General features: G+C 41.2%; 1 protein-coding gene across 3 annotated transcripts in view; it reads right to left on the bottom strand.

Annotated features, from left to right (window-relative positions):
• The window catches only part of dpp6a (dipeptidyl-peptidase 6a), a 359,154-nt gene that overhangs the window by 149,806 nt on the left and 182,581 nt on the right, over positions 1-26,767 (bottom strand). Inside the window, exon 1 of one of the 3 annotated variants that reach the window (XM_036934925.2) lies at positions 15,070-15,510. The exons of the other annotated variants lie outside the window; for them this stretch is intronic. Coding sequence (XP_036790820.2) covers positions 15,070-15,123 — 54 coding nt within the window. The 5' untranslated portion in view covers positions 15,124-15,510. Of the gene's footprint in view, positions 1-15,069; positions 15,511-26,767 lie in introns of those variants that run through there. 3 annotated transcript variants of the gene reach the window in all.

Raw genomic sequence — 26,767 nt, 5'->3', positions numbered from 1 at the left:
CCAGGAATTCAGAAACAGAGTGATTGTAACGGTCGTTGTTGATGGAAGAAGGTGAGGACCAATGCACAGCGTGGTAAGTGTCCATATTTTTAATAAAGAAATTGAACACTGAACAAAAACAACAAAGTGAACGACCGAAACAGTTCTGTCTGGTGCAGAATACAAACCCTCAACAGAAAATAATCACCCATAACTCAAGGGTGAAAACAGGCTGCCTAAGTACGGTTCTCAATCAGGGACAACGATTGAGTGCTGCCTCTGATTGAGAACCATACCAGGCCAAACACAGAAATACCAAATCATAGAAAAAAGAACATAGACTGCCCACCCAACTCACACCCTGACCATACTAAAGACATCAAAAGGGAACTAAGGTCAGAACGTGACAGTGATACAGCTCATAATATGCAAGACAGGGCAGTGAAAATCTATGCTAAGACAAAAAAAAAACGTTAAAAAAAAAACAACCATGAAAATAAGACGTGAGGTACTAATTAGCATATTGGTGTGGTGAGCCAGTTTTCAGTGTTCATTACACTGCACTACATTTTTATATCAGTTGAACAACTGCTAAATCAAAAGCCCAAATCAAGCGTTCTATGCCGTTTGATGCTAGAACAAAGCTGAATGTTCATTTTCTGGAATGAGGAGTGCATTATTTAATTTGCAATACCATCTAACGAGGTAACACATAAAACATTGGGAAGACTCAATTAAAAGTCCATGATTTTCTTCCCTCTGTGTGTGTGTGTGTGTGTGTGTGTGTGTGTGTTTTTACATGTCTGTGCGTGAGTCTGTACAACACCATTCTGTGAGCTACAGCATCGTTATAGAAGCTAGTTTGCTGGGGGGGTTTGGAGTGAACCCAGGCAATGTCATGATGAAAGTCAGTATTTCAGGCATGATCACCAGCATATCCCATGCAAGAAAATAATATAGCTGCCAATATTTTGACTAAGAAAAAAGTAAAGGGGTTTGAGATGTTTTGACTTGGCCAAATCCCGTCCGCCAAGACGCTGGTTTTGATGTGGCTTCAAGGAGAATTAATCAGTTGTGGCTTGCCAATGAACATCTAATGATCTGTGATTGATAAAAGGAAAGCACGCTCCTAAAAGGGGAAATGATGATGATGCGTAACACTTCACATCACGCTCCCTTTGCCGAAATCTGCCAACGTCTCCTTAACAATGCAGCATGTCAATTTGGAGTGATAACGGTATCCCTGGGCGGTCATGACAATAACACCATAAAGTTAAGGGGGCCAAAAACATCAGAATGTGCAGTGGGGTTTGAATTACATGTTAGGCTAATTCTACTGCTTCTGAGCCAGATGCAGCCATGCCGGTACAGTGGCACCTGTGGACTGGCATCAGCCTCTAAAACCCTAAATAGTTAGTCAATACTTAATGACAGAGAAAAGTGCATACAGTAACTAGGCCTACTTTGTTCTCCCAACAATAATCCAAGGTGAACAAGATGGTAAATGTTGGTAAAAATAGAACAGGTAAATAACATTTGATCTCCAATTGACTTTTGGCATCATATAGAAACAGTCCCTGGCAACACATAGAAAACACATAGAAACAGTCCCTGGCAACCTCTTCAATGAAGTCAGAACAGGAATAGCACAATTGTCTTATTCGCATTTGCTGGTACAAGCAATTACATGCTTATCGCTAGTGACTAGTATTCACTCTTATCCCTGTTTGTCAGTGTTGCCTGTGAGGTGTGAAGGTCACAACTGGAAACCTGGGGTCGGCGGCTAACTCCTGAACGCTCAACGTTCCAATTAGAGGTTCTGTGGAACATGGCTACCCCTCCTCTGCAGCTCTGGGCTTTAATTGCAGGAGGTCGATAAGCCCAGACAAAAGCATCTCAACTGAGGTGAAGTCTGTCAGGCATAGATAAACACACACACTTTTTTACAAAGCCGCAGACATTCACAGACATCCAGACAAACAAACAGAGACATGAGACACACATACGCGCCATTGTGGATACGTGACTAGACCATCACAGTTCAGATAAGTAATGTGAAAGGGGTATAAAAGAGTGATCAAAACTAAAGCTGAAACTTTTTCCTTTACCCTTTAAGAATCAGTTTGAATATTTCCCAAATTTAAAAAATGCAGTTTACGAAATTATACAAAAGCGAAATAACAGAATGTGGTTATCATCTTATTTTCTTGCTAAATCAAATCAAATTTTATTTGTCACATACACATGGTTAGCAGATGTTAATGTGAGTGTAGCGAAATGCTTGTGCTTCTAGTTCCGACAATGCAGTAATAACCAACGAGTAATCTAACCTAACAATTCCAAAACTACTACCTTATACACACACAAGTGTAAAGGGATAAAGACTATGTACATAAAGATATATGAATGAGTGATGGTACAGAGCGGCATAGGCAAGATGCAGTAGATGGTATAGAGTACAGTATATACATGTGAGATGAGTAATGTAGGGTATGTAAACAAAGTAGCATAGTTTAAAGTGGCTAGTGATACATGTATTACATAAAGATGCAGTAGATGATATAGAGTACAGTATATACATATACAGTGGGGCAAAAAGTATTTAGTCAGCCACCAATTGTGCAAGTTCTCCCACTTAAAAAGATGAGAGAGGCCTGTAATTTTCATCATAGGTACACTTCAACTATGACAGACAAAATTAGAAAAACAAATCCTGAAAATTGTCATTGTAGGATTTTTAATGAATTTATTTGCAAATTAGGGTGGAAAATAAGTATTTGGTCAATAACAAAGTTTATCTCAATACTTTGTTATATACCCTTTGTTGGCAATGACAGAGGTCAAATGTTTTCTGTAAATCTTCACAAGGTTTTCACACACTGTTGCTGGTATTTTGGCCCATTCCTCCATGCAGAACTCCTCTAGAGCAGTGATGTTTTGGGGCTGTTGCTGGGCAACACGGACTTTCAACTCCCTCCAAAGAGTTTCTATGGGGTTGAGATCTGGAGACTGGCTAGGCCACTCCAGGACCTTGAAATGCTTCTTACGAAGCCACTCCTTCGTTGTCCGGGCAGTGTGTTTGGGATCATTGTCATGCTGAAAGACCCAGCCATGTTTCATCTTCAATGCCCTTGCTGATGGTAGGCTTTGTTTTTTTTTTACCTCTCTGCAGCTCATTCACTAGGTCCCCCCGTGTGGTTCTGGGATTTTTGCTCACCATTCTTGTGATCATTTTGACCCCACGGGGTGAGATCTTGCGTGGAGCCCCAGATCGAGGGGTCTTGTATGTCTTCCATTTCCTAATAATTGCTCCCACAGTTGATTTCTTCAAACCAAGCTGCTTACCTATTGCAGATTCAGTCTTCCCAGCCTGGTGCTGGTCTACAATTTTGTTTCTGGTGTCCTTTGACAGCTCTTTGGTCTTGACCATAGTGGATTTTTGGAGTGTGACTGTTTGAGGTTGTGGACAGGTGTCTTTTTATACTGATAACAAGTTCAAACAGGTGCCATTAATACAGGTAACGAGTTGAGGACAGAGGAGCCTCTTAAAGAAGAAGTTACAGGTCTGTGAGAGCCAGAAATCTTGCTTGTTTGTAGGTGACCAAATACTTATTTTCCACCATAATTTGCAAATAAATTCATAAAAATCATACAATGTGATATTCTGGATTTTTTTCTTCTCATTTTGTCTGTCATAGTTGAAGTGTACCTATGATGAAAATTACAGGCCTCTCTCATCTTTTTAAGTGGGAGAACTTGCACAATTGGTGACTGACTAAATACTTTGTTGCCCCACTGTACATATGAGATGAGTAATGTAGGGTATGGAAACATTATTTTAAGTAGCATTGTTTAAAGTGGCTAGTGATATATTTTTACATCAATTTCATTTTCCATTATTAAAGTGGCTGGAGTTGAGTCAGTGTGTTGGCAGCAGCCACTCAATGTTAGTGGTGGCTGTTTAACAGTCTGATGGCCTTGAGATAGAAGCTGTTTTTCAGTCTCTCGGTCCCTGCTTTGATGCACCTGTACTGACCTCGCCTTCTGGATGATAGCGGGGTGATGATCTTGATGATCTTTATGGCCTTCCTGTGACATCGGGTGGTGTAGGTGTCTTGGAGGGCAGGTAGTTTGCCCCCGGTGATACGTTGTGCAGACCTCACTACCCTCTGGAGAGTCTTACGGTTGTGGGCGGAGCAGTTGCCGTACCAGGCGGTGATACAGCCCGACAGGATGCTCTCGATTGTACATCTGTAGAAGTTTGTGAGTGCTTTTGGTGACAAGCCGAATTTCTTCAGCCTCCTGAAGTTGAAGAGGCGCTGCTGCGCCTTCTTCATGACGCTGTCTGTGTGGGTGGACCAATTCAGTTTGTCCGTGATGTGTACGCCGAGGAACTTAAAACTTACTACCCTCTCCACTATTGTCCCATCGATGTGGATAGGGGGGTGCTCCCTCTGCTGTTTCCTGAAGTCCACAATTATCTCCTTTGTTTTGTTGACGTTGAGTGTGAGGTTATTTTCCTGACACCACACTCCGAGGGCCCTCACCTCCACCCTGTAGGCTGTCTCGTCGTTCTTGGTAATCAAGCCTACCACTGTAGTGTCGTCTGCAAACTTGATGATTGAGTTGGAGGCGTGCATGGCCACGCAGTCGTGGGTGAACAGGGAGTACAGGAGAGGGCTCAGAACGCACGCTGTAATATCTTTCTTTAGTAGGACCTACAGTATTAGCAAAACAAAACTATTTTATCCTCACACAAGGCATCTTACTTCACAGATACCTGTCATTACGTTTCTCTTTTAAATACCTAAAGAACACTTGCAATTGTAGCACAATTTTCTCCAATGGAATAACCCACACTATGATGCCATAGGCCTTGAAGGTTTAAATGAAAACACTGAATTGTGATTAATAGGCTTCATAAGCATATCACTGATGCTTCACATAGCCCAGAGACACAATTAGAACATAACAAAAATATATTTTCTTCACACCTGACAGGAAATGCTTGACCTCTTTGTTGGGGAGGTTTTACACAAGATCAGTATTACTCCAGAGATGCAGTACTGCAGGAGGATGTGTGAGAGAAAAACACTAAGACTGCTCCAACACAAACACCCACCCACACACACCCACATACTCTGCCTAAGACAACTATTAGTAAGATTTGAAGCTGCTTGCTGTCGCATTTAGTTTATCTGCAGGGACACAGAGAAGCAGAAAGAAAGGAGAGATGCGGTCAAAGCATTTCATATTTATGGCTTTATTAAAGTCCCCCTTGAAGCTATTGAGCTTTACTTGCGTCCCCAGCCAGAAGTGTTTATATCATGACAACAATCATGATGCATTGCTGTGGTGGCCACATTCCAATCTACTGTCTAATCTCCGCTCTAGCCCCAAACATCACGGCTCAATTGTTCCTAATTGCCCTTACTATGAACTATGGCACAAACAACAGTGGGGGAAATCAAGAAACAAATTCCCTCCTAAATCCATAATCTCTTTACTTATCAGCTTGGGGGCACTTGGAAAAAAAGGAGGGATATATCTTTATTTATTCCAGAGGCAGTCAAATCCGGGCTTCGTTCTCTCTTAAAATGTTCATTTAGCCACGCTGCTTATCAGTCCCATTAAGGAGCTGTTCTGCTGAATAGGTACAACCAGCGAGGAAGAAAATGCAGAATAAGAAGCTCAAGGGTACACACTAATGCTAGAATGCATAATGCCGTGGTACTGTAGCACCACATTCCACAATGCACCAATATGTGAAAATGTGGCAATGAATACACATATTGAGTGCTTGGATTAAGTACACAGTGACATACTGTATGGTTTCAAGTAGAGCTGGGATGACAAACCAAAAATTATCGCCACCGATCATACAGATCACTTATCGCAGGCATTTTGCTGACATCATTCATTATGATAAGTAGCCTATACTAGAGAGATGTGTTTGAAATTAAATACGTTTGCTAATATGGGGTGATTGTTATTGGGACAATTGATGGCTACGACCATCAAACTAGTAATAGTAGTTTAAAAGATAACAAATAAATAAAACTATGTTGTACATTAATGTTATAAATTTATCGTTCTATTTATCGTTATCATATAAATTAAGGTAATTTCGCAATATGGATTTTTGTCTGTATCGCTTAGCTTAAGTTTTAAGGAATAATCGGATTAAAACAACTTTAAACAGATGCAATGATCCTCACATCTTGTATTGTCTGAAACGAAGAGTAATGGATGTCTTTAACAAAATGCGATAACTATCAACAGCCATTCTGCAGGTTCCATATACTTTTCTAGAGCCACATCCTTATAGGTGTGAATTCCAGGGGCCCAAATCAAGTACCTGTCAAATCAAAAGTATGTTATACCACATCCCTCCTGCTACTACCTTCTGCCGAATTAGGTGCAGAAACTGCGGGTTGGGCTACTCTAGGCTCCTAGTTACAGTTGAAGTCAGAAGTTTACATAAACATTTGCCAAATACATTTAAACTCAGATTTTCACATTTCCTGACATTTAATCCTGGTAAAAAAAAATCCCTGTTTTAGGTTAGTTAGGATCACCACTTTGTTTTAAGAATGTGAAATGTCAGAATAATAGTAGAGAGAATTATTTATTTCAGCTTTTATTTCTTTCATCACATGGGTGAATTTTGACCTATTCCTCCTGACAGAGTTGGTGTAACTGAGTCAGGTTTGTAGGCCTCCTTGCTCGCGCATGCTTTTTCAGTTCTGCCCACAACATTTTCTATAGGATTGAGGTCAGGGCTTTGTGATGGCCACTCCAATACCTTGACTCTTTTGTCCTTAAGCCATTTTGCCACAACTTTGGGAGTATAATTGGGGTCATTGTCCATTTGGAAGACCCATTTGTGACCAAGCTTTAACTGATGTCTTGAGATGTTGCTTCAATATATCCACATAATTTTCCAACCTCATGATGCCATGTATTTTGTGAAGTGCACCAGTCCCTCCTGTAGCAAAGCACCCACAAAACATGAATCTGCCCCCCCTGTGCTTCACAGTTGGGATGATGTTCTTCGGCTTGCAAGCATCCCCCTTTTCCCTCCAAACATAACGATGGTCATTATGGCCAAACAGTTCTATTTTTTTTCATCAGACCAGAGGATATTTCTCCAAAAAGTATGATCTTTGTCCCCATGTGCAGTTGCAAACCGTAGTCTGGCTATTTTATGGCGGTTTTGGAGCAGGGGCTTCTTCCTTGCTGAGCGGCCTTTCAGGTTATGTCGATATAGGACTCGTTTTACTGTGGATATAGATACCTTTGTACCTGTTTCCTCCAGCATCTTCACAAGGTCCTTTGCTGTTGTTCTGGGATTGATTTGCACTTTTTTAACCAAAGTACGTCCATCTCTAGGAGACAGAACGCGTCTTCTTCCTGAGCGGTATGACGGCTGTGTGGTCCCATGGTGTTCATACTTGCGCACTATTGTTTGTACAAATGAATGTGGTACCTTCAGGCGTTTGAAAGTTGCTCCCAAGGATGAACCAGACTTGTGGAGGTCTACAATTATTTTGTCTGAGGTCTTGGCAGATTTCTTTAGATTTTCCCATGATGATCATCTGTATGTTGGTTTCTAAGCATGTTACATCATTTCAGGTTGAAGATTAACGCCAAGTGGACTTGAACAGAATACTAACTGAGTAGGCTGAATTGACGTAGCATGGTTGGGCTGTTGTAACCTGTTGTCTAATGTATTTATGTTAATTATAATGCAAATTATGCAAGTTTATGGAAAACCACCAAGCAAGCAGGTCCCTTGAATCGCCAGTGGAAGAAAGCAGAAGGTGGTTTTACAGTCCCTAAAGTGTTCATTCCCCTGTGTGTTTATGTTTTAAGTAAAGTTAATTTACATCGATGTAAGAGGTCATCGTTCCAGTTCTTCATCAGCGAGGCACTGAAGCAGCACTCTGTCTCCACTAGGGCCTGGGCGATTCTAGTGACCAGAAACACAAGCATAAAACTTTGCCATTTTTATTTAAGCTGGGCTGAAGCGCATCTGGGAACGCTCACATGCCTAACACTATGTTAACATTCTAGAAACAAAATTCCTTTTCAGACAAAACCCATCATCATCAAGGACCATTTTCTACTCTGCCTTCCTCTCCCCTTCCCAAAATATTTGCCATCTGTTTTTTGAGTGATGGCTAGTCTTGTCTTCATTCTCCTGTTTGTTTTTATATACACACCAATCCCACCCCTAGAGAAGACCCCAAGGCCATACACACAACCCACAGGCCTCAGAAACTCTATTTTGGTGTCCTCTGGTACATTCTAATGCCTTGATTCAGAAATACAGAAATACAGAAAGAAATGATTGAATACTTTTATCGAGTTTACCTTACAGATTACAAAATGAGTTGTGGTATTATGTAGAAAGACACGACTTTACAATGTAAATGACTGGAAATGTATGAATTCAGTGTCTTGTTAGTTGTTTTGGATATTGTTAAGTTCTAGGCCTATATGATCGGGGCTATTTTCTAAGTAAGAGAACATAAAATATTTTTCAACATTTAACCTGACTTCTCTTGAGATGAAAGTTTTATTTATAGCTTTACTGCAAGATATAAATTGCCAAAAATATGTTTATTCTTTAAATTATGTATTTTATTAAAACAAAACCAAAATGAAGTAGGTTGCAGGTTTCTGCTCCCAAAATCACACTTTAAAAAAAAGATAAAACAACTCAATTGGATGTTCTAAGTTCACAACAATGCTTAAACCACATCAGGAGACCACTTTTGAGGTCTGTGAAAAAATATGAGACATTTAGATTTTGGGGTGTAGTTTCAAGTTTCAATGTCACATGCACAAGTACAGTGAAATGTCTTTCTTCCAAACTCAAAACTCAACAATGCAAAAATGAATAACAATGTTTTTCTAGAAAGCCAAAAACACAAAAAAACACGAGAAATGAGAATAAGAAATACACAATAAAAGTAAGAAGCAAGCATACTATATACAGAAAATATTGAAAAAGTAATTTACAATACCATATTTACATGTGCAGAGATACTAGAGTAATAGAGGTAGATATGTTTAGAGGTAAGGTGACTAGGCAACAGGATATAAGATAAACAGAGTAGCAGCAGCTTGTAAGTGAGTGGGTGTGCGTGTGTGTAGAGTAGGTATAAATGTATGTGCATACAGTGCCTTGCGAAAGTATTCGGCCCCCTTGAACTTTGCGACCTTTTGCCACATTTCAGGCTTCAAACATAAAGATATAAAACTGTATTTTTTTTGTGAAGAATCAACAACAAGTGAGACACAATCATGAAGTGGAACGACATTTATTGGATATTTCAAACTTTTTTAACAAATCAAAAACTGAAAAATTGGGCGTGCAAAATTATTCAGCCCCTTTACTTTCAGTGCAGCAAACTCTCTCCAGAAGTTCAGTGAGGATCTCTGAATGATCCAATGTTGACCTAAATGACTAATGATGATAAATACAATCCACCTGTGTGTAATCAAGTCTCCGTATAAATGCACCTGCACTGTGATAGTCTCAGAGGTCCGTTAAAAGCGCAGAGAGCATCATGAAGAACAAGGAACACACCAGGCAGGTCCGAGATACTGTTGTGAAGAAGTTTAAAGCCGGATTTGGATACAAAAAGATTTCCCAAGCTTTAAACATCCCAAGGAGCACTGTGCAAGCGATAATATTGAAATGGAAGGAGTATCAGACCACTGCAAATCTACCAAGACCTGGCCGTCCCTCTAAACTTTCAGCTCATACAAGGAGAAGACTGATCAGAGATGCAGCCAAGAGGCCCATGATCACTCTGGATGAACTGCAGAGATCTACAGCTGAGGTGGGAGACTCTGTCCATAGGACAACAATCAGTCGTATATTGCACAAATCTGGCCTTTATGGAAGAGTGGCAAGAAGAAAGCCATTTCTTAAAGATATCGATAAAAAGTGTCGGTTAAAGTTTGCCACAAGCCACCTGGGGGAGACACCAAACGTGGAAAAAGGTGCTCTTGTCAGATGAAACCAAAATTGAACTTTTTGGCAACAATGCAAAATGTTATGTTTGGCGTAAAAGCAACACACCATCCCCACTGTCAAACATGGTGGTGGCAGCATCATGGTTTGGGCCTGCTTTTCTTCAGCAGGGACAGGGAAGATGGTTAAAATTGATGGGAAGATGGATGGAGCCAAATACAGGACCATTCTGGAAGAAAACCTGATGGAGTCTGCAAAAGACCTGAGACTGGGACGGAGATTTGTCTTCCAACAAGACAATGATCCAAAACATAAAGTAAAATCTACAATGAAATGGTTCAAAAATAAACATATCCAGGTGTTAGAATGGCCAAGTCAAAGTCCAGACCTGAATCCAATCGAGAATCTGTGGAAAGAACTGAAAACTGCTGTTCACAAATGCTCTCCATCCAACCTCACTGAGCTCGAGCTGTTTTGCAAGGAGGAATGGGAAAAAATGTCAGTCTCTCGATGTGCAAAACTGATAGAGACATACCGCAAGCGACTTAATCGCAGCAAAAGGTGGCACTACAAAGTATTAACTTAAGGGGGCTGAATAATTTTGCACGCCCAATTTTTCAGTTTTTGATTTGTTAAAAAAGTTTGAAATATCCAATAAATGTCGTTCCACTTCATGATTGTGTCCCACTTGTTGTTGATTCTTCACAAAAAAATACAGTTTTATATCTTTATGTTTGAAGCCTGAAATGTGGCAAAAGGTCGCAAAGTTCAAGGGGGCCGAATACTTTCGCAAGGCACTGTATGTGTGAGTGAGCAGATGATGGAGTGAGTGATTGTGTGTGTTGGAGTGACAGTGTGTGTGTGAGTGTGTAGGGCCCTGTGAGTATGCAGAGACAGTGCAAATACTGAAATAAAAGGTAAATAAAGATACAAGGTAAACTCGGTCCATGTAGCTATTTTGTTAGCTACTTATCAGTCATATTGCTTGGGGATAGAAGCTGTTCAAGAGCCTGTTGGTGTCAGACTTGAAGCACCGGTACCTCTTGTCGTGAGGTAGCAGAGAAAATAGCCTATGGCTTGGGTGGTTGGGGTATTTGGCGATTTTTCCGGGCCTTCTTTTCACCCTGCCTGATATAGAGGTACTGGATGGCTGGGAGCTCTGCCCAATAATGTACTGGACTTTCCGGCACAACACTCTGTAACGCCATGCGATTGAGGACAGTGCTATTGCCATACCAAGCAGTGATGCAGCCAGTTAATAAGTTCTCAATGGTACAACTATAGAACCGTTTCAGGATTTGACGGCACATGTCAAACTTTTTCAACCTCCTGAGGGGGAAGAGGCACTGTCGTGCCTTCTTCACAACTGTGAGTGTGTGTTTGGACCATTTTAAGTCCCTAGTGATTTGGACATTGAGGAACTTGAAGCTGTCTACCTGCTCCACTACCGCTCCATCAATGTGGATGGGGCGTGCCCCCCCCCCCCCTTTCCTGTAGTCCATGATCAGATCCTTGGTCTTGCTGATGTTGAGGGAAAGGTTGTTGCTCTGGCACCACACTGTCAGGTCACTGACCTCCTGGCTGACTCATTGTCGCCGGTGATCAGGCCTACTACTGTTGTGTCGTCAACGAACTTGACAATGGTGTTGGAGTCGTGCGTGGCCACACAGTCGTGGGTGGACAGGAAGTACAGGAGGGGACTAAGCACACACCCCTGTGGAGCCCCTGTGTTAAGGGTCAGCATGGTGGAGGTGATGTTGCCTACCCCCATCACCTGGGGTTGGCCCGTCAGAAAGTCCAGAATCTAGTTGCAGAGGGAGGTGTTCAGACCCTGTCCTAAGCATGGTGAGATACTCTTTAATTCAAGTGTGCACCTAGCAAGAGGCTGTTGTTTAGTGGTGTTTTGGTAGCATTTTGAAAACAAATACCCATTGGATTGATGCAAATAATCATGACATTATTCTGCCAGGAAGGCATAGCCTATTTTGTTGTTAACATTTTTTTAAATTTTTTAAATTTAACTAGTTAAGTCAGTTAGGAACAAATTCTTATTTACAATGACGGCCTACTCTGGCCAAACCCTAACCCGGACAACGCTGGGCCTATTGTGCGCCGCCCTATAGAACTCATAATCACGGCCGGTTGTGATAAAGCCTGGAATCGAACCAGGGTCTGTAGTGACGCCTTAGACCGCTGCGCCACTCGGGAGCCCCAATAATTCAATTTAATTGAGAAGATTTTTGGGAAAGCCTTTAGGAAAGCCTGTTTTTATTAGAATCATCACTAATGGCTACACAAAGTGGTAGATGCATGCACTGCACGCACACACACACACACACAAACAGGGGTATTCTTGTTGCCTCTTCAGAAAGTTACAGGAAATAGAAATCATTGATACATTCTGTTCATGGCTTATGATAAACTTGGGAAAATGAATACATTTTCAATACATTTAGTTGATTCCCTACTACAGGTCAATACATTTAGTTGATTCCCTACTACAGGTCAATACATTTAGTTGATTCCCTACTACAGGTCAATACATTTAGTTGATTCCCTACTAAAAGGTCAATACATTTAGTTGATTCCCTACTACAGGTCAATACATTTTTGAACATTGTTGAATTCTGTTCTAATGCCTGGATTTTGTGAGGGCCCTAATTATCCTATTTGGACCAGAATGAGGCTCTCCACCACCTATTGTTCCGGCAGTGATGATTCCCCATCTTCATCTAATGTTTTAATAATTTATCTGCAGATCCTCAGCAAAACGCATAGGCCTACAAGTAGCGTACTGTACGCAAATTAAAGAGCCAAATGAACTGACGAGACGAGACTCACTCATTTTAGAGTCCGTCTGGAAAGCCCCGACATCCTAGGAAAAGAAACCTTGGAAATCCTTTGGTTTACTTCTTCCTATACGATTCCATGGACATATAACCACGTTGCATGATTTATGAATGGTAAAGAGATCGACTTTATTCAGTTAGTTCGACACCTATTATGAACTAGTCAACAGTTGCTGTTCCAGCAATTTAATGGGTATTTACCAACGTTTTGGCACCACTGTGCCTTCCTCAGTTGTCAAATCAACACACAGTAAATAGCCTACTATGCGCCACGACTCTGCGTTGCTGGCTATGTGAAATGTGTTAGAAAATAATTCAGCTAAATCGTGGATTTCGACTCATTGTGATCACTTACATTACATGGGAAGTGCAAATTCACAAGCATCATCATGATCTCTCCCTCCTCTGGGTAAAGAAATACGACTGCAACCAGAGATCTGTATATAATGACGAGATGCTCATATCTCTGCCCTAACAATGCTAGTCGTCCAAAAGACTGGAAGGCAGGCAGCAAGTTTAGGCCCAAAATAAGCCCAATGTTTTTGGCGAGAGTGAAACCTCTTCCTCTCTGCTGCGTTACCCCGAAATCGATCGCTTTGTGACTGACAGGCGCCTATCCTATCAATAGATTGCACTAGAAGATGCATATCGTTCATTCTAGCGGGAGAGGGCTCAACGCACTAGCGAATTTAAACTTTTACATGAAAAGTAGCTAAGTTACTATGAAGTGGAATATGTAGCCGGCTGAAAATGAGTCTCTAACCAGCTGATTAGCCAACAGCCGGCGCTAATGGAAAACACTTGAGCAAGGGTTAACCAGTCTCTACGGCTGGTCTCTATGGCTCAAATAATTTCAGCACCATGACACTGTCCGTGAATGCAACTGCGCGCACACACACACACACACGTCAGCATGTGTATGTGTCAGCATGTGCATGACACATGTACATATTTGACAAGTGTGTGTATTTCTGTGTTTTATGTGTATATGTTTGACAGGTGTGTGTTTTGAGTGTGCGATGTCTTTCCTTGCCTCCCTAGCAGAGCTTGACAGTCATATGCTACACATGAGTAAAGCCGTGAGAGGCTCAAGTGAAGGTTGGCTGCTCTACGGGACACAGCCATGAGTCCTTCTCACCTTTTCTGTCATATTAGAAGATGTACTTTGTACAGACAGGAGACTCCAGACAATGACAGATGCTGTCCAAAGCTCCCCCTGTTACAGTGCCTGCTCTAATGGAACAGTATCATTCTAGGCCTGTATCACCAAATTATGATTCCCACTCTTTACATAGCAACGTATTCCTAGTTGACAGCACCGTGATCAGTATGTGCTGGTGAAGCTGCCCATTGAATGGTGCTGAAATCTGCCACCCAGGCTCTACCTCTGATGGTCCAGAAATTCGTATTGGGTGCTGTCCTTTTAGTGGTGCTGAAATGTTTTGCATTGAGATAGGCTACAGCACACATTTCAGTGGAAAGCAAGATCATTATACATCAGCCTTTAAAATGCATCCAATGATTTATTCCATGTATATCTCCAAAGGCAAGTCAAATCACCTGTTGCAACACTGTCACTTTATTAGACTGTGGATTATCTGAAAAGGTTAAATTCCCTAGCCAAAAATAAGATACACTTTACCGTCACACCACATTGGAATGCTGGGTTAGTTATCTACTATAAACACAAATGCCTGTACAAATAAAATTGTCTTGTATTGTTTATGTGGGCCTTACTACTCAGACGACAAAAGGACAATTGTCTGATAACGTGGCCTGCAATAAGCTACTTCGAAGTATTTTACCTGAGGATTTCCCGCCTTTTCAAAGTCATATCCAGCTTAATGTAAATCGCGGTGCACTGGCCAAGTTAAGGTTGTATCAACGCGTCACAGCCGGTGTAACACGTGTCCGTTATGGCGATAATTGATTTGAAAGTGGCTAAATGGAGTCTAGGCTAAGGTGGGGGTAGTGATGCTCACTCACAGCAATCACCTTGAATTACAGAGAATGAGTGACTGACATTGGTGTGAGAGCCGGTTGTCTTGCCGAACGCTGCAACAATTCCAAATGTTTAAAATGATGGAGAATTGTATACAAAATAGTCTCTGCTATTATGATAATGCTTCATGTGGCGTTATAGTAAAGAATTACAGGCTTCACACAAAATTGGAGGAAAAAAAATCACAGCAATTTACATTTTCAGTACAGGGAGTATTGACATCGGTTGAATGAAAGAAAGCGCATCATTACCTGCTCTTGCTGTTGAGACGTTTTCGGTGCGTTTGTCTCCTTCACAGTAGTCATGATGCCCTACAGTCAGATCAACCAGCTGCTACACCACAACACAATCACAGGTGACTTTGAGAGGTGACCGGAGCCGGCAAAGTACCACCGAGAAAAATACATTCAATTTCAGTCGTGATGTTTAAAGTTGAGAGAGAGCTTGATGTAAGCAACAAGGAGTTGGGGGAAAAATCCCGGCAAAACGAGTCTTAATCTGAGACAACGCAGATGATACTCAATTGTAACCTTGTGCATGGAAGAAAGTGGGAGGGAGAGAGGTAGAGATAAGAGCTGAGGCAAAGACAGCTACTGCAATTGATACCGACCGCGCCACTTCGATAAATGCCTGGCAACCACCAACGGGCGACTGAGATGGGGGGAGGCGAACAGCGATTCTTGTCCCCCACCACGTCGCACGTATCAGATTTTCACGCATGCACCCGCTAAGAGACACAGGCACTACTAAAATGGTGATATCATTGATAATAATTGTAGAGGTAATTTAGGCACTACAATCCTACCTGTTATCTGGACCATTCAATTCAGATTACAGTAAAATATAATTAATAGTTTAATGACATCAAAGCTATCACTGAAACATGTGTATTTCATACATTCAATGAAATAGGTCACATTGACAGTCTCTACAGAGCTCTGCGCTCACACACTCACACATAATGTTATGCAATATGTTTTTTTTGACGTCAATGATTTTCAACTCTTCTAAATACAGCATTTTTTATTTATTTTTTTGCTTCAAGAGCGAGATCTGTACCATTGGACAGTAAGTGTAGAAAATCCATAGCCGGAGATTGCAGCACCCCAGATGGCATGACAGGAAATATATTGAAAAAAATACTTGAAATGTAACTAATAAACCAGTAAGAAGAGGCATCCAAGTTGCTCGGTTAGAAGATATATAGTTGTATCATGTATAAGTATATTTTAATATATCTATTTAGGGCTAATGTATGCAGCAGACAGAGCTTCAGCGAAATAGAACGAGCAAACAAGTCTAAATTGGTGCTAGGGGAAGCAGGGTGTATCCAACCAAAATGTTCTTCCTTGAATTTAAAGTCTCTGAGTAACACCATTAAAACGAAACAAGAATTCTGACAGAAGTGTATGAGATATTGAGCACAAGGTGACTAAGACGCAATTAACATGACTATACATGTCAGTTATCATGACGTTTCAGCTATCAGCTATCATGACTTTTCCTAACCTCTGTTCCGTTGTGTTATTATAATAATGGCATGGCAAAATAATTCTGATAGAAACACTTAATGGAATTACTGTGGCCTTCGAAAAAACTAAATGTACACTTAAGACATTTGGACACTGAAATCCAAATGAGCGACACTAAAGTGTAAGAAAATAACCATCCTTTTTTCAAAGGTACAATGAAGCGAAACTACGATTGCTCACACTGCAAACGTACACGTAGCGCAAGTATTATTAACATAATACTATTTATTTAATATCTTACACTTTAGGGGCTCTCAAGCAAAGCACTAATGTTCCCACAAGCCACTTTTGGTTATCCCTCAAATTAAACCAAATGTAATGTATTGAAGCGCTGTGTTATTAAACATTTCTAGGAAGAACCATTGCATTCAATATCCAAACACGGTATATAAATTAGTTACTTATACTCAGAGACATTCTACATGGTAATGATACCTGTTCTATTCTTCCATTCTCCTCTCTGTCTTAGCAGGATAATTTAATATGCACATGCTGCTTTGTTAATTAATTGTGGGCACTGTGTTTTGGTGAGGTAAATTACTATGAAATCCCAGATGGGTGTCGGCAGTGTCGGGCCTGCATGATAAGCACACTGCTGCACAGTGGGAGGAAAGCTATGTCCTTCAGAGTCCCTACTTTTAGACCCCTTGCCTGCCTGCTTAAAAAGTTGCAAAAAGCAATTGCATCCCTTTCCAAGTGAACCCAAAGTATCCCAAAAACACTGAATATAGTAGGATTTGTACACAGCACAGTATACAAAACAAACTTCCACACACATAGACAATCAAACTCACACAAACATAGATAAGTTGACACTAGTAAAAGCACTACTGAGGCACTACACCGCATGTCATCGCGTACAACCAAACACTCCACTAATACACAACTGACCCTTCTCTACCGCTCCTATTGCAATTAACATCGACAGCATGACGTATAAAACTAAAAGGGTTGTTGCTGGGCGAATCAATCAACTCCAAACTAATGATGCCCACTCTGGAACAGATGCCCCGATTGGCTGATGGCGGATACAGTGCTACTCAGTCGCTGTAACATAACAAATGCCCATTGTGCTGCGGTGGGGGAGCCTGTACACAAACCTCCAAACCTCAACCCCTGTGATGTTGACAAATGGACAAGGAGAGGATGAGGGATGCCTGTGGCCTTGGCTCTGTTTAAACACACATTCCTTAGAAGTTACAGATTAATTGAGTGGCGGTGCCAACCTCCCGGAACAAATGGAGGCCCTTATGGCTGCCAACCTAATGAACTGGAAGAAGTGCTCAAGACTGATGAGATGTTGCCTACAAATCAATACCAATGCAACCTCAAAATACTGTGCCAATTGATTGCTATGGCACTGGTAATAGCCTTGTAATGACTCATCATCACAACAAGGATGACAATTATGTATGTGGATCTATAATTCTGTGAATGTCGAAGCAATGCTTAAAATGAGAAATGGGAATGTTCTGTTTGACTTTTCTGTCAATGCTGATATTGTAGATTAAAAATGTGTGTTCTCTGGGTTTACAAAGAAGACTGAGAAGTCTGTCAGTGAATCCAGCAGTCTCCCACAAGCTCATATTGAGTTGAGATTTCTCCCTAGAAACCTCCCTAGAAACCTCAACTACCTCGTAGCCCTACACACCTTTTAATTTTTTTGCACATTTTTCTTACTTTTGAACTCTGTATTGTTTGGAAGGGGCACGTAAGCATTTAACAGTAATGCCTACACCTGTTGTATTCGGCGCTTATGACAAATTACATATCGATAGCCAGTGCTCTTCAGTACATACACTACCTGCAGTGTTTGTTGCTACTTTAGTGGATAGAAAAAGAACAGAGGAGGCAAAAAACAGCAGCCAAATTACATTACAACCCTAGAGGGAGAGTCCACTTTGATCTACACTGAACCAAAAAATATAAATGTTGGCCTCTCTACTTAAAAAACTCCCCATAGCTCTTGGAGTCCCATGCAGGAAAAGCTAGACTAGAACAGCTTGCTGGACATAATTTGTTTAGCATTTCTTGTACCAATAGACTATTCGAAGAGGCACACAACCTCTTTTTTTGCTGAATGTCAAATACAGCAGCCAACAGAACTCATGGGAAGTTTGAAAGAAGAGCGAATGCGTGATGGCGGAAGGCTATAGAAGTTCATTATTCGGACCCATAACCATTCAATCGTCGTGAAGAGACGTGAAAGCCTTCCGTATCTAATTCTAGTCCGACAGTATATTATTCAAGGATGTCATTAGAATGACGAAGATAAGGACAACAAAACTTATTTCACTGAACTTTTGAAAGCGGGGAAGGAATCAAGCAAGTTTACATACATAGGAATCAAGCAAGTTTACATACACTAAGTTGACAGTGCCATTAAACAGCTTGGAAAATTCCAGAAAATTAAGTCATGGCTTTAGAAGCTTCTGATAGGCTAATTGATATAATTTGAGTCAATTGGAGGTGTACCTAGTGAATGTATTTTAAGGCCTACCTTCAAACTCAGTGCCTCTTTTCTTGAGCCCAACCATGCTACGTCAATTCAGCCTACTCAGTTAGTATTCTGTTCAAGTCCACTTGGCGTTAATCTTCAACCTGAAATGATGTAACATGCTTAGAAACCAACATACAGATGATCATCATGGGAAAATCAAAGAAATCAGCCAAGACCTCAGGAAAGAAGGTTTGCGGTTTTGAGGCCGGTTGGACATACTGCCAAATTCTCTAAAACAACATTATGGTAGGGAACTGAACATTAAATTATCTGGTAATAGCTCTGGTGGACATTCCTGCAGTCAACATGCCAATTGCACGCTCCCTCAAAACTTGAGACATCGGTGGTATTGTGTTGTGTGACAAAACTGCTAATTTTTAGAGTGGCCTTTTGTTGTCCCCAGCACAAGATGGACCTGTATAATGATCATGCTGTTTAATCAGATTCTTGATATGTCACACCTGTCAGGTGGATGGATTATCTTGGCAAAGGCAAAATGCTCACTAACAGGGATACAAACACATTTGTGCACAACATTTGAGAGAAATAAGCTTTGTGTGCCTATGGAACATTTCTGTTGTCTTTTATTTCAGCTCATGAAACATGGGATCAACTCTTTACATGTTCCGTTTATATTTTTGTTCGGTATATAATTGCCATCGCCGTTAAGGGTGTGGTGAACATGGGACTGTTGTAAAGCCAGACTTCTGATTTCGTGACGCAAACTGTATTATATGTTCCTGGCTGACTCAAATAAAAAAAAATATTGCGATTTTTGGGAAGAAGCTTAAAATCCCACCACTAGGGAAAAGAGGGTTCCTTCTCTACACATGCACATCTGTTGTTGTCTTGATTGGGACTCAGTCTTACAGAGTCGTTTTGGACACTTAATTAAAGGCCAAGAATAGCAACCGGGCTGGACATTATAATGACTATTGTATGGTACAGGGCTGGACATTATAATGACTATGGTACAAGATGTAACAGGGCTGGACATTATAATGACTCTGTAGTACAGGGCTGGCTGGGCATTATAATGACTTTATGGTACAGGATAAGGAATGTATGATACAGGATCATGACTATATGGAACATGATAATGACTATGCAGTACTGGATAATGACTCTACAGTACAGGATAACGATGCTGTGATATAGGATAATGACGCTACGATACAGGGCAATGACTCTATAGTACGTGACAATAACTCTACGATACAGGAAAATTGATATATAGTACAGGATAATGACTCTATAGTACAGGATAATGACTCAATGGAACGGGGTAATGACTGTATTATAGGATAATGACTCTAGTACAGCATAATGACGGTGATACAGGATAATGATGCTACGATACAGGGTAATGACTCTATAGTACAGGACAATAACTCTACGATACAGGATAATGGATCTATAGTACAGATAATGACTATATAGTACACGATAATGACTCGATGGAACAGGGTAATGCCTCTGCATTGCATGATAATGACTATAATACAGGATAATGATGCTATGGTACACGATAATGACCCTATGATTCAGGGCCGTGCATTATAATGACTCTATAGTACAGGATAATGACTCTATAGTACATTATAATGACTCTGTAGTACAGGATAATGACTCTGTAGTGCAGGGCTGGGCATTATACTGATTTTATAGTATAGTGCTGGGCAGTATAATGACTCTATGGTACAGGACTGGGCAATATAATAACTCTATAGCAACCGGGCTGGGTATTATAATGACTATATAGTACAGGATAATTACTCTATAGTACAGGACTGGGCATTATAATGACTCTATGGTACAGGGATGGGCATTATAATGACTCTATGGTACAGGGATGGGCATTCTAATGACTGTATGCTACAGGACTGGGCATTATAATGACTCTATGGTACAGGGCTGGACATTATAATGACTCTACTCTCACCAAAGTACGTTAATCTCTAGGAGACAGAACACGTCTTCTTCCTGAGCGGTATGACGGCTGGAGGTGTACCTAGTGAATGTATTTCAAGGCCTACCTATGGTGTTTATACTTGCGTACTATTGTTTGTACAGATGAACCTTCAGGCGTTTGGAAATTGCTCCCAAGGATGAACCAGACTTGTGGAGGTCTACAATTTATCATTTGGAAAGTATTCAGACGCCTTGAAATTTTCCACATTTTGTTACATTACAGCCTTATTGTAAAATTGATGAAAATGTTTGTTTTTTCACGCATCAATCTACACACAATAACCAATAATGACGAAGCAAAAACATGTTTAGACATCTTTGCAAATGTATTAAAAATGTAAAACTGAAATATCACATTGACATAAGTAAATACATTTACTTACTTAACTTCTACTACTCCTCTAGATGATGCATTATGGGGTGAATAAAACTATTTAAAAAGTGATTGGTGTTTTTACAGGAACTTGAAAAATAGTTATGGTAATGAGACACGTCCACAGACACTGTGTTTGTACTAAATAAATATTAAAGTTGAATGTAAATTTCAACTAGTATACAATTTGTATGATTTATGGACAAACTACAGCAACACATTTAGTGTTTTATTAAAATAAGTTTGGTTTTTTGCAAGTAAAATCGTATAAAATGACCCAGCAGTCACCCACAAGCTCATATTCATATCGATAGCCAGTGCTCTTCAGTACATACACTACCTGCAGTGTTTGTTGCTACTTTAGTGGACAGAAAAAGAACATAGGAGGCAAAAAACAACAGCCAAACAGTCAATTACATTACAACCCTAGAGGGAGAGTCCACTTTGATCTATAATTGTTATCTCCGTTAAGGGGGTGGTGAACATGGGAAGAAAGCCCTAATGGCTATTGGCTAAAAGCACTAAAAACAAAGGCAGGCAGAGTGCATTTTCGTCGTGGTTTTATTGGTTTTATTTAAGTATCAGCAGGGAGAGCAAAAGCTGTTGTAAAGGCCAGACTTCTCCTTCTGTGTCGCAAACTGTTACGTTACAGTCTGTATTACAACCGGCCGTGATTGGGAGTCCCATAGGGCAGCGCACAATTGGCCCGCGTTGTCCGGGTTTGGCCTGGGTAGGCCATCATTGTAAATAAGAATTTGTTCTTAACTGACTTGCCTAGTTAAATCAAGGTTAAATAAAATAAATAAATAAAACTGTATTATAAACTGGGTGGTTCAAGCCAGGCCGTATACCACTCGCATGACAAAACATTTACTGCCCTAATTACATTGGGAACCAGCTTTTAATAGCATTAAGGCACCTCGGGGGTTTGTGGAATATGGCCAATATACCATGGCTAAGGGCTGTATCCAGGCACTCTGCGTTGTGTCGTACATATTCTATCCATGAATTACAAAACAGGTCCTATGTAAATCTAAGTATGTGATGGAAATGATAGTGTGCTTGTCACAGGGTCTTTTGAAAATCCTAAAGCCTTCAACAGATTTCTAGCATATGAATAGTAATAGTGTTCTATAGTAAACATATAATACCAAAGTGTCTTATTCACACAAATCCCATTTTAGTAGAATGCTGCAAGGATTCATCATACACATGTAGCCCCTGTTGTTATTTGCCTGACCCACAATAGTAGGCATCAGGATATTTAGGAAAAAGTCATACAGATGTCTGACCAGGTGACTCTCTCTGTGTGTGTGTGTGTGTGTGCGTATAAAAACTCCCCACATTAACAGGGCTCCTCTGACCCTTCATCTTGTCTCAGGGAGGATGAAGGACACACTGCTCTCCCCTGGGCAAGACAACTGTAACATACGCTGGGCATGTGGATACTACGTATCAGGCCTCTGACCACTCAGACGTGAAATCACAAACAGAGCAGGACCCAGAGGCCATGGTCTGTATTAGTAGCATCAGGCTGGCCGGGGGACAGGTCTATGGTGCTCGCTGACTGATGGTGGTTTGTTTGCTCAGTGTCATTAGCATACTCTGCCCACAAACCTTCCCTATTGGTTGAGGGTGGGGCTGATGCTAATCAGTCCGCTAATGACCTCTACCTTCTAACCTGCAGGTTTAGGAGAACATAGCCAATGGCCACCATTCATAAAAATCCTGTTTTCTCCAGAGAGCTTGAAATGCTAATAACATTTCCTCAAAGGCACTGGAATGGCATCATCTTTATTTACATTTTTAAAAATAAATTGTTGTCATGACAACTAAGTGCAGATGCACCGACATGGTTTGTGGTTGGTCTGTGAGGCATTGTTTGTTTTCTTCTTCGGTGGAACCTCAAGTGCTTGCTAACCGTTGTCTTGCCAAGGCATTGTTACTGTAGAATCCCCTGAGCTGAACTTTGATTTGTGATTTTGTGAAAAGGAAAAATAACTAATAGGTTATAGTGAAAATCAGTGTCGATCACTGGACACTAGATCAGAAGTTAAATAGCCAGTCGGCTGTCATTGAAACATCATACTGCAGCATTGGAAGAACAGCATTGAACAGTGGTACAGTGTGGTCCTCTGTAGCTCAGTTGGTATAGTGTGGTATTTGCAATGCCAGGATAGTGGGTTCGATTCCCAGGGCCACACGTAAGTAAAATGCATGACTTTGAATAAAAGCATCTGCTAAATGGTAAATGGTATATACACTGCTCAAAAAAATTAATGGGAAAACTGAAACAACACAATGTAACTCCAAGTCAATCACACTTCTGTGAAATCAAACTGTCCACTTAGGAAGCAACACTGATTGACAATAAATGTCACATGCTGTTGTGCAAATGGAATAGACAACAGGTGGAAATTGTAGACAATTAGCAAGACATCCCCAATAAAGGAGTGGAGACCAGTTCCTGGCTGATGTTTTGGTCACTTTTGAATGCTGGCGGTGCTTTCACTCTACAACCCACACAAGTGGCTCAGGTAGTGCAGCTCATCCAGGATGGCACATCAATGCGAGCTGTGGCAAGAAGGTTTGCTGTGTCTGTCAGCGTAGTGTCCAGAGCATGGAGGCGCTACCAGGAGATAGGCCAGTACATCAGGAGACGTGGGGGAGGCCGAGCAGCAGGACCGCTACCTCCGCCTTTGTGCAAGGAGGAGCAGGAGGAGCACTGCCAGAGCCCTGCAAAATGACCTCCAGCAGGCCACAAATGTGCATGTGTCTGCTCAAATGGTCAGAAACAGACTCCATGAGGGTGGTATGAGGGCCCGACATCCACAGGTGGGGGTTGTGCTTACAGCCCAACACCGTGCAGGACGTTTGGCATTTGCCAGAGAACACCAAGATTGGCAAATTCGCCACTGGCGCCCTGTGCTCTTCACAGATGAAAGCAGGTTCACACTGAGTACGTGACAGACGTGACAGAGTCTGGAGACGCCGTGGAGAACGTTCTGCTGCCTGCAACATCCTCCAGCATGACCGGTTTGGCGGTGGGTCAGTCATGGTGTGGGTGGCATTTCTTTGGGGGGCCGCACAGCCCTCCATGTGCTCGCCAGAGGTAGCCTGACTGCCATTAGGTACCGAGATGAGATCCTCAGACCCCTTGTGAGACCATATGCTGGTGCGGTTGGCCCTGGGTTCCTCCTAATGCAAGACAATGCTAGACGTGTGTCAGAAGTTCTTGCAAGAGGAAGGCATTGATGCTATGGACTGGCCGGCCCGTTCCCCAGACCTGAATCCAATTGAGCACATCTGGGACATGTCTCGCTCCATCCACCAACGCCACGTTGCACCAAAGACTGTCCAGGAGTTGGCGGACGCTTTAGTCCAGGTCTGGGAGGAGATCCCTCAGGAGACCATCCGCCACCTCATCAGGAGCATGCCCAGGCGTTGTAGGGAGGTCATACAGGCACGTGGAGGCCACACACACTACTGAGCCTCATTTTGACTTGTTTTAAGGACATTGCATCAAAGTTGGATCAGCCTGTAGTGTGGTTTTCCACTTTAATTTTGAGTGTGACTCCAAATCCAGACCTCCATGGGTTGATAAATTTGATTTCCATTGATAATTTTTGTGTGATTTATTTGTCAGCACATTCAACTAAATAAAAAAGTATCTAATAAGATTATTTCATTCATTCAGATCTAGGATGTGTTATTTTAGTGTTCCCTTTATTTTTTTGAGCAGTGTATTATTTTAATAGTAAAGGGTCTTCCTCAGCATAACTAGTACCAGCATATAGACAATACTTGCCACTCCTAATAGCACATTTCAGCACCTGACCCATTAGCACATTTCAGCACCCGATAGCATATTGTTATGTATACTTCTGTACCCCCTTCAAAGGTAAAACCATTGTTCAAATACAACAAAATACCAATGAAGTCTCTGTAAAAATCGGTTTCTACATTAAATCCAGTTCTATTGCCAGTGTATTACTCACCAGCTAGAATATCAGTCTTCTCCATTTCAAACATTTTACAATGCTGAGTCACTGATACTCCTGCAACATAACATCCATGGCAGTGAAAGGACCTCAGAGGAGGAAGGGGAGGACCATCGCACTCAGTGATTTTCATAAAAATTAAAAATAGTGATTTTAGATTTTTTTAAATTTAACTAGGCAAGTGAGTTAATAATAAATTCTTATTACAATGACAGCCTACACCGGCCAAACCCGGACGACGCTGGGCCAATTGTGTGCCACCCTATGGAACTCCCAATCACGGGCAGATGTGATACTGCTTGGATTCAAACCAGGGCCTGTTGCGCCACTCGGGAGCCCAAACTATACTAAATATATTTACATGTTACCAAATAACTTATTAAAACACACTGTTTTGCAATGAAGGTCTACAGTAGCGTCAACAGCACTCTCTGGGGTAGCACCATGGTGTAGCAGGACAACAGCTATTTTCCGTTCTCCTCTGGATACATTGACTTCAATAGAAAACACAGGAAGCTCATGGATCTTCACCCCATTCCATAGACTTACACAGAAATTATGACTACTTCCGGAGGACGTCCTCCAACTTATCAGAACTCTTGCAGCATGAACTGACATGTTGTCCACCCAATCAAAGGATCAGAAAATGAATCTAGTACTGAAAGCATAACCTACAGCTAGCTAGCACTAGTAGACTCAGAGAGTGAAAGATAATAGTTGTACAGTTTTTAACTAATTCAATTATGTTAGCTAGCTGGCGTCAGCATGCTTCAGCTCGCTGGCTGAAGTCGGCTAAGTGAACCAAATGAGTGTGCTCACATACTCCCTTAAAAGACCTTTGCTTGAAAAACAAAAAAAAGTGGCAATAGTACTGTTTGTATAGTTTGAGACGCCATAGCCAGTATACACCTCCTCAAAATAGGCAGAATTAATCTAAGATAACTCAAGAAATCGGTCATTCATTTTGACATTTTTGCAGAGGAGATCTTAGTCACGCAATTTTATAACTAACTAAGATATTTGGTGGGGAGAGCGCGTAGATGTGTTATAAACATTTTAAACATTCATAGGCTAGGTTGTAGCAACATCATGATTGGTATACAGAAAATTTGAGCATCATGTTGTAGCCTAGACCTATCGATGTTACATTGAGGTGGGTGAATTGAATATAAATTAGTCATCCAATATGCTGTAATTGAAATAAGGCCACGCTCATAAAACAGCACCGATGGCCACTGCTCCATGGCATTACAAGAGGAGAACAAAAGGAGAGACCTTGGTAATATCACAGAACATCCACTCTGCTACAAAGCTATGATTAATCTATAAGGAATAGAACAGAATGGAACAGGTCTGAGTAGGCATTTAGAAGACACCCACTCTCTGTTGTGGTGGGTCAGGCTGACGTGTTTGTTTCCTTTCTAGAACCACTAGTCTAGATAGAGATTGGATCTTACTGTAGGTAGATAAAGGAAAACGGGTAAAGAGAGAGAGTGCTCATACACATGTTCCTACATTTGCATTCTTTCCCTGGAAAGTCATTAAACATGATTAGTCCTGCCATCTTCATTC

This window comes from Oncorhynchus mykiss, chromosome 11, assembly GCF_057628025.1.
Source record: "Oncorhynchus mykiss isolate SJ-2025 chromosome 11, ASM5762802v1, whole genome shotgun sequence".
Classification (NCBI taxonomy): Eukaryota; Metazoa; Chordata; class Actinopteri; order Salmoniformes; family Salmonidae; genus Oncorhynchus; species Oncorhynchus mykiss.
This window is presented reverse-complemented; position numbering and strand designations above follow the sequence as displayed.